Raw genomic sequence first — 15,409 nt, forward strand, 5'->3', positions numbered from 1 at the left:
GCATTCTACCCGCAACTACCTAGATTAGATGCTAAAACTGTATTCTCGTAGAACAATAATATGCATTTCGGACTAGATAAGTGTTGTATTTTTGATAAATATAGTCAAACGAATATAGAAATACGGATGGCCGATGGAATAAAGAAGTCGGGAATTGGCGGCCATATAAAGCCAAAAGACCACCAGGAAGACCGCAAATGCGATGGAGCGGCGATATTAAAAGAACTGCAGGGCCAATGTGGAAACGTCTTATAAACAACAGAGATGAATGGCGAGAATTAGGAGACCTATATTCGGCAATCCGAATAGAGAAAAGGGCTTAAAAAAATAGTCAAACGAAAGATTCCACTTTGCGGTTTCGATATGCAAAATGACCAAAAATCGATTAAATCGAAAACAGTATAATTAATGAGTTAATCAACTTTAAGTGAATAAAAATGTTTTCAAGGTTTTTCTAATAGGTGTAAGAATTTCTAAGATCATAGTTTCTTTTATATCTTAAACGAACAGAATTTGTTTTGTTGTACAACCATGTACCAGCCTTCAAAGAAATTTTTCAATATGGAACTATTTTATCTTCTATATATATATATATATATATATATATATATATATATACATATATATATATATATATATATATATATATATATATATATATATCAACGAATCTTTTTAGTAAAATCAGAGAAACCGTCAGCGAAAGGAAATTTTCACGAACGAGCCGTTTACCAAATTTTGATTTTCGTGTCAAAACCACTCTTGGGAAATTTCATTCCACGAAATAAAAGAAATATTTAAAAATTTACTTTTTTATTCAAATATAAACAAAACTATTTTTCCGAAGCTATGTTGGCGGTGATCTTCCTATTTTTGGTCTAGATTTAAAGGCACAATTGCATTTCTTTTCTCTACATATGTCGCAAACATCGCCTAATACTTTTCGTTTTGGTTTGTTTTGACTAGGTTCGAACTGATTCTGATCTTGTAGCTTTTGTAATAGCGGTGCGTGTTCAGTTTGAATTATTTCCGTTTTCTCTTCTAAGTCTTTACAAATCAAATCAAAGCATGAGCAGTAATATCTGTTTTGCTGGGGAAGACATTTCATACACCTGGAACGGAATTGAAATTTTGTTAAAATTTAAAAGTAAACTAATAGAATATATCAAAGTATTCAAATAAAGCTACAGATATTTTAGTAGTTTTAGGTAGATTCGACAAGTAAATCTGAGACAAAAAGTGAATCACCTTCATTTACTAGGAACAAAGAGACTAAACAAACATTGAGAGGCACAGTTTAATACGTAGTAAACATCCTTAAGAGCAAAGATCTGACTAAGCATAGTAGAAATGTCAAAATTAGCACATATATAAGCACAAAAGCTTAGAAAAACGATTATAGAGCCTTTAACTAAATCGATAAATATATGGATTTAATATCGATAAATCACAAAACATGAACTTTTAGAGGAAGTGGAAATTAGGAGAATGAGATATCAAAGCCGCCAACGATAGAAGAGGTTAAAAGGGCAACCAAACTGCAGAAAAATAACAAGGCATCTAGATGTGATGGAAAACCCGCAGCATTGATATAGTTGAGAGGAAAGGATATAACGAAAATGATATATGAGGTCATACACAGAATATGGAGATAAGAGAAAATGCCAAAAGAGTGGATTAAAGTATAGTTTGCCCAATCCATAGAAAGGGCGATAAAATCCTCTGTCAAAATTATAGGGGAATCTCCTTGCTGTGTTGTCGATATAAAATATTTACCAGTATACTTAACCATAGATTACAACCCCTCGCAGAGAAGATCATTGGGGAATATCAGGCAGCATTTAGGCAAGAAAGATCTACTATCGACCAATTATTCACGGTTAAGCAGATTTTGAACAAATCCAGGGAACATGACATAGATGTCTATGTTTTTATCGACTAACCAGGGCAAATTAATATAAAATATTAAGTGAATTTAAAATACCGTCCAAACTAGTTAGGCTCATCCGAATGACAATGTTGGACACACTGGCTCAGATACAGATACAACATGAGATGACGGACTCATTTTAAATTAAACACAAAGATTAATACAGGGTGATGGACTGGCACTAACAATGTTTAATTTAAATCTGGAATACGTAGTTAGAAAAACATCAAAAGGTAGAAAAACCGCACCTATCAATAAATCCAGAAAAGGTATTTACACCAACACTTAAAAACTGTATAAATGGGATCAAGATAAGTGGTAAAAATATAAATAACATTCGTTATGCCGACGATACAGTAATTATAGCTGAAAGTGAGAAAATCCTGCAGACGCTACTTAACACAATTTGTGATACAGTTTGGTTTAACAATAAACATAAAGAAAACAAAAACCATAGTTATCAGTAAGAGGCAAAAGAGTCATAACAAGGCTCCAGATAAAAATGAAAATATCAAACAAGTGGACAAATGGAGTATTTGGGAGCCTAGATTACTGAAGATCTAAATCCAAAATCAGAAATTCGATCAAGAATATAGCAATCAAGAGCAGCCTTTTTGATGATGATCATGTTAATATTGATTTAATGAGAAAGCTAGATGCTTTTAAGATGTGGATTTTTAGAAGAATTTTGAAAATATCATGGAGCGGTCACATTACGAACGAAATAGTTTTGCACATAATGCAAAGAGACAAAGAACTTTTGACCACCATTAAAAGTAGAAAGACAGCATATTTGGAACACTTACTTAAAAATGAGAAATACGAATTGTTGCCGCTTATTATAAAGGAAAAAATGGAAGAAAAAAGAGGTCCTGGTAGACGACAAATATCTTGGCTGAAAAACATTCGCGACTGGACCGGGTTAAACACACAGACGCTCTTAAGAAAAGCGGTAGATAGAGACAAATTTGTAATGGTTACAGCCAACCTTTGTTAGTGGAGTCAGCACTAGAAGAAGAAGAAGACCAATAAATCAGTCCAACTGGCAGCATATTTAGGTTGCAGACTAACAGGCGAGAATACGTATACATAACTTAAATCATATGCTAAACAAAAAGGTCTGTCAATAAACCCTTAAAAAAATCGTAGTACAAGGCCGATCGCAGGGAGCAACAAGACCATACCTCATAGTTGACAATTTAGAAAAAGTTGATAGATTTATCTTTTTAGAAGTCAACACCACAACATTGACGATGCGGAGATTAGCACAAGATTCATCATGGATATTGGTAAATCGGTATGATATCAAAAATAGTTACTATTTTAAAAATTAAATGTAAGCAACATATTTTGAAAGAAAAATCAATACTTTTACAGAAAAGTGCATCCAGTCAATGAAAATATACACCAAAAACATGATAATTTTAATCTACACAATTAATTCGACAGGCGTTTGGCATGAAAAGAAGACGCAATATCAGTTTAGTATTTATGTTCTAATCCAAAGGACTATTTGCATTTTTCATTCAATTCTACAAGGTTTAAAAAATGCCTCAATTTTATTAAAATCTTGAAGAAAATGTATTTGGATTACAAAGATATTATTTTAATACACCGAAAAAAACGCCTATATACGTCTCAGACTAAACGTATCACCAGAATTTTTAACACTACTATTTATAGTAATACAAAATACACTTATTTATAAATACGAAACACTTACTTGCAAGTATTCTTAGAATCATCATCCAATTTTCTACAAACTTCTAAATAACATAAAGGTGTTTGTGGAAATTTCAACGCGTTTTTTTGAGATTTCGAAAATTTGAATTTGGTTTGATCTTTGGTTCTTTTCCGAGGAACTTCATCCATGATCTTTAAATTTGGTACTTCTTGTAAGTGCCCTTCTTCTGTAATAGTATTGCAGGTAAGTTTTGCGTCCATTTTTTGACTTGAAGTTTTGACTTTAGCACCTGGTGAATATTGATCCATACTTAGAAAATTTCTTTTGTATTCGCCAGAATTCAATGGAATCGGAAGAGAATTTTCAGATGTGGTAACAATATTTTCATTGATTTTATGGCATATGGTTTCTTCTGTATGTTTTTCCATTGGAGAAATTATTACCTATAATATACAGACTGATATCATGTAACTAATATTGTATAGGTGTTAGAATCAAAGACTGATATCGGCCAATGGTCGAAAAATATAACCAAAATGCGTTATGTTCACCAGCTAATTGCCCATGTCCGACATATCCCTTAAGGGCCGTTTAACGTAAACCAAAACGCATTCTGACATTCGTCATATTGCAAGAACGCAACGAGCTTTAAAAAACAGATGTCTACAATAAGTTATATATTATGATAGCATCGTATAGCCAACTCTTAAGGTATCTAAAACGTTCTGTCCATTCAACGACTACTCCTTTCAGCATGAGTTAATTTAGGCACGAACTTTTGTGATAGCATATTCTCTTGTTCCTCTACTCGTTTGATTGAAATTCTTCTAGTACAGATACAGTCTATTTTTATGGTCGCTGCTTGATAATAGTCGAGATGTCTTATAAGTTTCAGATTAAAGTGTAGCCCAGCTAATTCCATATATTCCAAAAGTTATGCTAAACACAATTTGAAAGTTAGCAGACGTATACTTTTTTTTTAAATTAGTTATTTTTTTTTGTACAAGTATGCGGAACAAAGTTAATCACTCCGTTTCTACTCGCAGAGCGATACTGTGTAGAAATCGTGAAATGATTTTCAAGAATTAATTTAATTAACTGCCTAAAGTTATTGCATTTAGATGCATTTTCGTTTTTTTGGCAGCATTAAGAAGCTGACCACTTCTCAGGTTTACGATGTTTTCAAGATTCTTGTCATGTTTAATTTTCTTTAAAATTGAATAATAATTAATTTCACCATACTAAGCAAGATTTTTATACTTAAACTTTATTCGGCATTCCATTAGATCCAGTATTTCTTGACTTACCCACCTGTTTATATGCGGAAGATAATTAAGTTAATCGGAGGAGGGAGGGAGTGTATATAACCCTTAACTTTAGTGATACAACTACTTACTACGAATTTTTAGTAGAGGAAGAAGACCAGCTAAATCCAACACAAGTTGCTAAAATCATCAGAAGACTAAAAGGAAACAGAGCAACAGGAAAGGAAGACATCCACAATATCGCACACAAGGAGCTACCGAAGAAAATGATAGTGCAACTACATTTTCAGATTTTGCCTAGAAAAAGCGCATTTTCCGAACAAATGGAATATGCAAAAATCATCCCTCTACTAAAACCAAGAAAGGACGGAAGAAGACCAGAAAACTACAGGCCAATATCCCTGCTGGAAATACTAGGAAAAATATTTGAGAAGATCATCTTGGGAAGACTGTTGAAACATGCGGCAAGAGGAAGAATAATTCAAGAAGACCAATTCGGATTTAGAAGAAAAAGGAACTGCAAACTACAGCTAGCAAGATGAGCTATCGCTCATTTTATACAACATTTTTGTTTAATATTTACCAACAGATGCAAAAATAAATACAGCACTATATGCAGATGACACGGCAATCTACACATCAGGAAAAGTGGATAGAAGGATCATCCAGATGTTAAAAAACCACCTGCTGAGATTGTTTTCTGCTGAAGACAGCAGAAAGTTGAGAAGACACAGTTCATCATCTTCACAAAGCAAATCAGCCCACCAGTTGTCGACCGCACGATGAGTGGAAACGTCATTCATTCGGAAACATCAGTCCAATATCTAGGAGTCCACCTCGACAGAAGATTAAATAAGCATGTTCAAGAAACTAAGGTAAAAGCAACTATAGCTAATCAACTAACACTTCCTGATATTTTCAAGACTAGTCCCGTAACGAATACCAAGAAGATTCAATTATACCAGGTCTACGTTAGGCCGGTGAAGTTATATGCAGTTCTAGTTGCGGGTTCCACAGCAGACTACAACTGGACGAAACTGGAAAGATCAAAGACGTCATGCTACAGACTAATCGACGGGTCGACATGAAAAGACAGAATATCAAATGCACACATCCAGGAAAGGTTCCAGTATACACCACTGAGGGAGGTGGCTGAGAATGAAGATACCTCTTTTACCAAGCCACAAGAAGACTCCTAAAAACAAGAGACATCCTCGACAGAAATCGTATCCAGACAATGTAAATAGCCAGGTGGTTGCTATTGACCACCAATCAGGAAAGTAGGTACGATAACACCCAAAGAGGATGCAGTTCAGATAGTAGATGATGCAGATGCGGGACATCAGAAGAAAGAAGACAATAATTTTTAAGTTTGAAATATCTTAAGTTATAATGTAAATATTTTATTGGCAATAAACGTTTTTATTTTTATTTTTTATTTTTATTTTATTAGCAACTAGTATATACATACTTTTTCAAGGATATCTTCTAATAAACATCTCACTTCTTGAATGTTATTTTTTGATGTATATTCCTGATTATTCGCTTCTAATTTAACAACATTTTCAAGAATTTGTTCTAGCACGTACTTTACTTCATTTTGAGGTGATGATGATGGTATTAAAGGCACTAGAACATATAAATATAAATGAATCCAAAAATACGGAGCCATATTTTATGAAATAAAAAATAATGTAACTGTTATTATCTTTAGGGCTATAGAAATCAATAGCGATCGATTCAAAAATGCTAATTATTTTATCTTTAAAATTGGCTAACTTCATTGATTTTCCTTCTCGTCTATGTTTCTGGCGTGTAGGTAAGGGCAAGTTTAATGATAGTTTGGTATGTATATCAGGTGATTCGTTCTAATTTGGGGTTATACAGAGCATTAAAAGATTTTGCAATGCAAAATAAGCTTTATTTGGTAGATCACTGCATCTTTGCGTTACGTTATTTGCGTGTCATTCAAATCTGGGCCTTCTTCTTCTTCTTCTTCATGTGCCATCTTCTCTAAGTAGGTTGGCAACCATCGTAGCAATTTGCACTTTCGATACCGCTGCTCTAAAGAGCTTAGCAGAAGTGCAGTTAAACCAAGCTTTCAAATTGTTTAACCAGGAGATGCGTCTTCTTCCGCGACTCCTTCTACCCTGTATTCTTCCTTGCATTAATAATTGCAACAAGTTATAAGCCCCTCATGACATGTCCCAGATATTGCAGTTTTCTGACTTTAATTGTATTTAAAACCTCTTTTTCTTTTCCCATTCTTCTCAACACCTCGACATTCGTGACTCTGCCCACCCAACTTATTCTTAACATCCTTCTGTAGACCCATAACTCGAAGGCTTCTAATCTGTCCGAAACATCTTTCTTTAATGTCCAAGCCTCCAACCCATAAAATAATACGGAGAACACGTAGCATCTCAAAAGTCTTATCTTTAAGGAAATTGAAATGTCCCTGCTGCAGAGTACTTTTTTCAGTTTGTTGAAAGAATTTCTTGCCCGTCCTATTCTTGCCTTAATCTCTTCTGTGTACTCATTATTTTCGTCAAATCTGGGTACAGACCCGTTAAAACATGCACCAGCCAAATTCCCAATCTCATGAAGTACACATGTATAAGAGGGATGCGAAAATAAACAAATAACAGAACTTGCACTAATTGACCTAAGCTCCGGCTACATTACAGTGTATCACAGAAGGCTGCTGACAGAACTCTATGGTATACTCAAAAATTACCACTTAGTACAAATTGTCGAATTGTTTCTACAAAACAGGCACTCATATGTCACGCTGGAGGGAAAAAGATCCGATAGGGAAGACAAAACGATAGAGATATTGTAAAAGAAACCTGGGGAAAGAGATGGGAGATTAAGTACAAAAAGCAAAAACAAATCATAACAAAAAGGCTATTGTAAATGGCGGAGATAAAAAAACTGAGAAGAATTACAGGAAATGTGCGGAAAGATCGAAAGAGAAGTGATTACATTAGAAGGAAATATAACGTTTTTATCTATTTAAAAGGCCAGGACGACAAGTGATACTGTTTGTCCGGTAGGTAACTACGCCACCTAACCTAGAAACAGATCAAAATAAAGACAATTTTGAAGATGAATTGTAAAATGAGGACATTATTGAACTTTCTGAAGTTGAAGATGTTTGAGCTAACTTTATATAATAATTTAGTGTTACAGAGAAACCTCAGATGAAGAATCATTAATATACATATACTTCACATATACACATATGTCAGAAGAATCATTATTATACATAAATATATCACTTTTTATGCATTAGTAAGTTTTTCTTTACATAATTTAATTTATTTTTGCCACCATAAATTGTATAATCAAAAGGAATATTAAACCGTTAGTGTGATTTCTTTGACAATTAATTAAATATTGGTGTGTTACGAAAATCATCTTACGTTTATCTTACAAATAAGTATAAACATAACGTGAAAAGACGGGTACATTTGTCTATCTCTGATAACAAATGTCTATCCTCCAGATAACTATCAACGCAAAAGTTCAGCGATTCTCCAAAAGTGACTTATTGTAGATTGTAGAGTGATTGTAGATGGCAATCGATTGGATCCCCGTTGCATGGTTACGAGCAAAATTATAAGTAGAGTATAAGCGAGTGTATACTAAGAAAGTAGTAGGACAAGTTGGACATTGAAGGAGGAAACTCTATCCAAATTCAGGCTTTTGAGCTATGGTCATACAGAAGGATCCTGAAGATACCATAGACAGACAAAGTCACCAATGAAGAAGTACTGCGGAGGATGAATACAACTGCGGATTTGGTCAAGATCGTGAAAAGCCGTAAACTGCAGTACTTCGGACATATCATGAGAAATCAAGGCAGATACGAGCTATTTCAATGCATTTTGCAAGGTAAAATTGAAAGAAAAAGGGCCCCAGGACGAAGAAGAATATCCTGGCTTGCTAACCAGAAGAATATCCATGGAGAGCATGGTACAGAAAGACCTTAACACAGCTATTTCGTATAGTAACCAAAAAAGTTATCATAACCAGAATGATCGCCAACGTTCAGAACAGACAGGCACCCTAAGAAGAAGATACTAAGCAAAAATAAAGAATAAAATATTCACATAAGTAGAATAGAGGTGTTAAAATATTAAGAGATAAATCACAAAATGGTAGAAAAAGTATAGCAAAAAACATGGAATGAACAAACAGAATAGCTTATAGCGGGAAAGAAAAGAGGTAGAATAGTGATCCTGTTTACGCCAAAAACTGATTTACGACGACGCAAGTCCGCTTTACGCAGGATTTACCGCGTTTAACATTATTTCGTATTAAAAGCTTTAAAAGTTACCTGTTGGAGTGGTTATACTTATTTGTTCGTCTACTTCTTGACTATGTACACCTTTCTTTTCAGAATTTATATAATCACTTTTTTCAGATGTTGAAATTTTGTCACTTCGGCAACCACTTGTTATTTTCACGGGCTTAAACAATGATGGGTGTAAAAATTCACACTGAGTGAGTACCAGTTGTACATTTTTAGCTTGTTCTGCCAAATTCATTTGCAACAAATTTGTTAATTCGAATGTAACATCTGAAAAAAATTATCTATTAAAAAAACAGAAAAATTGTTTTTTAAGGTTTTTATTTAAGATAAATTTTCTAGTGTCATGAAACAATCACAAGGCAAGCACACAGATTTTTTTTAGATTGAACCAAACAAGAATTATTTGTAATGAAAATTAGATTTTTATTTTGTTTTGATGTATCAATTTCCAATCTGGAAATCGTTTTGAAAAATTCTGAAGGAAAAATTGTGAAATTCAAAATAATTCCACTGAATGGTTTTTGGTGTAAAGTTCGTAAAAAATATCAACAACTGTCCACATAAAATCTTCTTCTGCCATTTACAACAGCGTACTTATGTGAGGTGGACTTTTGGCATATACAGCTACAAAACAGTAGCGCACCTAGAATTTTTCTGGGGGTGGTTTTGGTTGAGCAACGAAAATTTTTTTATGATGCTACCTCCATTTTGAGTCCTTAAATTTGCGAATAACAGTCTCGGAATACGGCCCTGGGAAGGTTTAACCCCCAAAACCCCCCTGGGTGCGCCACTGTTTCAAAAACAAAATACCGCAATAGGCTGGATGCCGAACCAGACATAAAAATTTAATTTTCTTCTATCAAACCTGACATTACTTAGTTAATGAGGAATAAAAAACAATGTCATACCTCCCATTAAATGAACTTAGTTTTATCATTTGCTTACTAACTGATCACTTAGTCAGTAAGTCTTAAGGCGCGTACACATATGCGAGCAGAACTGTTCGCGAACCGTTTGTGAACGCTATATTCGTCTATTTGTACGACGGGACGAACCGCTTGCGAGCTGTTCTTTCGTTGCTCGTCAGGAACCACGGCCTGTCGGTTTTTGGGACGAACACAAAGAATGTTCGCAGTTAAATTTCTACGGTGTTCGAGGCTATAAATTGTTTCTGCTAAGTGTGCGATGAGATCATTCGGTTAAACAAAATTGCTGAACGAGAGCGGCTTATTCAAAAGTAACGAGAGAAATTAATAACAGATAATGTAAACAAAATACCGAAATATTTAGAATAACGAAGTACATTAATTATCGGTTTGTTATTAGATACTCAGGATATTGAATAGTCGAAACATAAAAATATTTTCAACGAACTGTTCGTAAACAGCTCACGAGCAGTTCGCGAACAGTTCGGCTCGTATATGTGTACCCACCTTTACTGTATCTAGATTTATTTGCATAAATATTAATAAACTATACACATATAACTTGTTTTGCTTTTAGTTTAGAGCTTTAAAGGGTTCCGTAAAAAAATTAGATTTCCGACATCAAAAAAGTTTGAGGACCTTTGATCTAAATTTACATTTTGTTTATTACTTACCTAATAAAGTTTTATAATCTTCTTGAAGTTGTTGAAATTGATATCGTAAATCGTCGCTCTCGCAAACGGTATCACTCTCTTCACCATTTTCAACCTTAAAATACCTATTAAATATATTTATATTTACTTTCGCCTTAAAAATACTTACTTTCTGCAAAAATGTATACAGCACAATCCGTTCATCTGCCGACCTAATCTTTTCTCTTATCGGCCCTTTATGGGAACATTTGTACAGGACTTTTCCAGAAATGTTGCTCAATTGTATACCGTTTTGATTGCATTCTTTGTTGAGTAGTTTCGCTGTTTCTGTTAGGTTATTATTTTTTAAGAACTAAAATTAATCTCAGTTAAATCTCGAGTATGATGCATAAAATACTAAAAGAAAAAGGTCCACAGTAAATGGAATGTATCAGTTACTATACTAAAAACTATAAGCAAGCAATATTTTATTGTTTAAAAAATAACTCTTTGTAACTCCGTTTAGAAATTGTTAAAAAATAATAACAGTTCGTTTCACACCAAGAGTACACAATTATCAATCATAGTAACAAACAGGATGTAAGGATATTCGACTACATATTGAAACTGAAGATACTTTTTAAAAAAACGGTAAACCGTAATACCGAATTTTATTGTTTGGCGAAATATGTATAACGATACATTGGCTGACAGGACAGTCCTTACAGCAGCGATCTTGACCTGTACAGAAAAATATCAGCGGATGTGAGGCAACACATCACTTTGAATGCATTAGTAGTGTATTGCAAAAGACATTTCGGCATCAAATGTCCGAAAATATTTTCAGGCCATAATAAGGAAAATACTTTCTCCAATATTACGAAAATTTACTAAAATGATGGCATCGGCTAAGGGAGCAACCTGAATCTTCGTTCGGATTTTCGGATGAGGACTATTTCAGAGAAACACCATCACAGGTTATGGTTACAAGTCTTACAGGTATGAGAATGGAGTGGTTAGATTAAAATAAGAAAATCGAACATCAGATAACTTGAAGACTTAAACAGGCACATTGATCACCGATGAACGAATTGAAGAAAAACGATTAATGTTATTATGGAAGGGAAAGCAATATTCAAAAATTAATATTATGGCATATATACAGTAGACAGGGAGAGATACATCTAAAAATTAACATCAATTCTTGGAAAATATTCTTGGAATTCTTTCAAGAAAGTTGAAAATATTTTACTTACCAAAAATATAGTTTCTAATACATTATGAAACTCCGCATTTCTAAAAATTAAAGTATTTATTATAAAAAATATGCATATATAAATATTTTAGTTGTTACATAGTTAAAAAAACTAATTTTTAGCACGTACTTAATATTCGGTTTTAAATGTTTTTAGGATGGGACAAAATTACGACATCTACCACCGTTCTTCTACAGGCGTTGACGCAACGCCTGGTGTTACAGACTACTATTGTTTTAAGAAAAAATAGAGTTCTTGTACATTTATTATTGACTATTCGGTTAAAAAGCAAGCAAGCAATCTAATTAAACCGAGCCTGTAAGACATGTTCACCCCTAGGAATTACTTTTGGGTGTAACAGAACAATTCATTGGAGCGAGATGTATTAACTCGAGTAAAATAGGAGTAACTCCACCCCGCCCCAATGCCCCAGGCCATCCCTTACACCCCTACAGCACTCTGATGCGCGATAGAGGTACAACTATCAGCCAAAAGCTCTTTATGTGGGAGTCCTGAAAAAATGGTCAAAACTAATTTTACCACATAGGATGTGTCCTGCTTTATATTTTTTGATAAAACATAAATATTTTTAATTATATATTTATTTACCAGTACAACCAGCTGCCGCACTATATCTTAAAGCAAAACTATCTTCTTCTAAATGTGCCTATCTTCTATAGATGTTGGCGACCACATTGACCCATCTTAGTCTATTCACAGCAGCTCGAAATAGATCAGTTGACGTTAGACCAGTCCACTTCCTCGGATTGGCCAGCCAGGATATACGACTACGTCCAGGGCCTCTCTTACCCTCAATCTTGCCTTGTAGAATCAACGGTAGAAGTCGGTATTTATCATTACGCATGATGTGAGCGAAGTAAGCCAATTTTCTGTTTTTTATGGTGTTAATAATTTTTTTACTTAAAGATAAGTTGCAGAGAATCTTCCTAAGTCTGTTGAAAGAGCTTCTGACTTTTTCAATACGAGTTTTTATTTCGTAGCTGTTATCCCAAATATCGTTAATATTGCAGCCCAAATAGCTTATTTGGGCTGCATCTAATGGTGTATCGCCTATTGTAATTTCGGCGTTTATGTTGGTGTTCTTACTAATGATCATTATTTTTGTCTTTTTGCAATTTAGTTTTAAGCCGTATTTGTTACATCTGCGCACTATCTGCCAGCAAAACTACCAAAACATACAAATCTGAGCATTCTACTATATTTTTTACCGCAACTATAATAGTTGAGAATTTGCACTAAAACCAAAATATCTGAAACAAATACCCGGTTTGTCACAATAACGTTTACATCTTGTACGTACAAAGTCACTAATATTATACTATTTTAACTTTACGTTTAAATTATAACTATTACCACTTTAACATATTAATTTTTCGGTTAAAAATTTTTTAAACTTTCTTATCGATCTTATATTTTAAATACTAAATATAATAAAAAAACTTTTACAAACTCACTTAAACGGCTTCATGGCGAATGACGAGTACAAATAAAAAATAGGGTAAAGTATATTGTCGTCTACAAAAAGAATTATCGGGGAAGTTAGATGTTGGTTTATAAGAGGTTTTCTTAAGGCAGAATTTCATCAAATTTAATCAATACGGAACTTCCCGTTGCATGTTCAAAATGTTCAGTTGCGGCCCTAAGACAAATAGGACATAATTTTAAAATTTTTATGCGTTATTTAATAATTATAACTTTTTATTTATGTTATTATTTATATTTTTTATTAAATAATTAATTGTTTATGTGCAAGTATAATTAAGGCAATATGCTATGTGATAAAAGTTCGTGGGAGAGAAAAAATTCCCTTCTTTTTGTAATATATACAATACTTTTTCTATATTAACATAATAAAAGTATATAAGAACATAAAAAATATCAGCTTATTTTGAAAAGGTAAACAAGAATTTTTTGAGGGTGTAAAATCTTCTAAAGACCATACCAGTTGAGTCTCCCAAAACGGATAGCAGGCGTGTATTAGATTCAGAGTTGAATACCCCGAGTTCCCCGAGTACCCAGGGTTCATACAATCGAGTGCATCTCCGCTTCTGGAAGTCGTCGTGAGAATGTGATCAAATATCAACCACATTTACTCCACGTGCTAAAGTTCCCCAAGGCTCAGTGCTAGCGCCCCTGTTGTATATAATATATAACGGCAACATTTCTAATCTAAACATTTCAGGTACTCAACTGTTTCTCTATGGGGGGATATTTTCCTGAGAGAACTTTCAGAATGGTGCAATAAGTGGAGAGTTACACATAACGCTGCAAAAACGCAAACCACTGTATTTTGCAATTTTTCCTGAATTTGATGGGACAAACGCTCGATATCCGCCCGATAGCTTCCTATTTGGGTGTTCTTTTCTCTAAGACACTCAACTGGAAACCTGATCTAAAGGCAACTTGAGATAGAGTCAGAAATCGAGCCCACCTCCTCATACCACTTACAGGGAAATTGAAAAAACACACACAAAAACTCTCGTACATACTTAGAAATATTCATTTGGTCCGTTACATAGTATAAGTCTAACTTATATTGCCTTCTGAAAGATTATCAGAAGAAAAGATTACTCCCTGTTGAACTCAGAATTCTGAGTAGTGTAAGCAGAAAACCCTAGAGATTCTCATCCCGTCAAATCCATATCACCGCAAATTTTGCCACAATCATCGAGAGAATTAAAACTCTCAACTTTACGCTCAGAATCATCAATGGCCCCAGTCTAACACCCAAGAAACCCTAAAAAGTTCCTGCTCTTATCTAGGTCACGTAAGAACCCGGAGCCCACAAGAGAAAAAACTTCATATTCCGTCCATTCTAAAGCAGGCTTGCATTGACTAACAGAAAGGGGGAGATTGGTTTTCTGCGGTTTTCCAATCTCACTACTCAATGATACCTGTCCGCCCTCGAGAAAATAGCCGCAACTATTTTCTCACCTGAACTGGGTAAGATTGTGAGTATCTATCGAACTCCGACGAGGCCTGGTCGTTAACGCAAGAGATCAATAACACGAATTTTAGTGCAATAAACTAGTTCTGAAAAGGTCACTAGAAAATACAGTTTTCGTCTTGGCCAGTTCAGCTCGCACACACTCACACTCAACAAAAACATTCACACACAAAACACTCACAATGACATGATGGTGAAAGGGTCCTCTTTCTGCTACCGAAGTAACCTCGCCGTTGGCACCCCGGCCGACAACTGAATCTTGTGCCCGCCACTAATTCTAGGGGGTCTGCTGAGGAGGTCTAAATGACTGAGTCTAAATTACTGAGACTGTAACTAAAGTAACATCGAAATGGTAGCGTCCATCACTGTCATGCCATCATACACACTCTTACTTGTATCAAAATCGCCTCTTGAAAGCTGACGAGGCCTG

The 15,409-nt window shown here is 34.4% G+C and overlaps 1 protein-coding gene across 1 annotated transcript; it reads right to left on the reverse strand.

Annotated features, from left to right (window-relative positions):
• Nucleotides 1-796: 796 nt before the first annotated feature.
• Nucleotides 797-13,707, reverse strand: LOC140441575 (uncharacterized). The gene is made up of 8 exons (XM_072532395.1): nt 13,487-13,707; nt 12,012-12,051; nt 10,946-11,128; nt 10,798-10,891; nt 9,222-9,464; nt 6,351-6,508; nt 3,654-4,057; nt 797-1,112 (listed from the first exon to the last, which is right to left on the reverse strand). The coding sequence occupies exons 1-8, from the start codon at nt 13,498-13,500 to the stop codon at nt 848-850; spliced, it is 1,401 nt and encodes a 466-aa protein (XP_072388496.1). The 5' UTR covers nt 13,501-13,707; the 3' UTR covers nt 797-847.
• Nucleotides 13,708-15,409: the final 1,702 nt, after the last annotated feature.

The sequence above is a fragment of the Diabrotica undecimpunctata genome, chromosome 5, assembly GCF_040954645.1.
Source record: "Diabrotica undecimpunctata isolate CICGRU chromosome 5, icDiaUnde3, whole genome shotgun sequence".
Classification (NCBI taxonomy): Eukaryota; Metazoa; Arthropoda; class Insecta; order Coleoptera; family Chrysomelidae; genus Diabrotica; species Diabrotica undecimpunctata.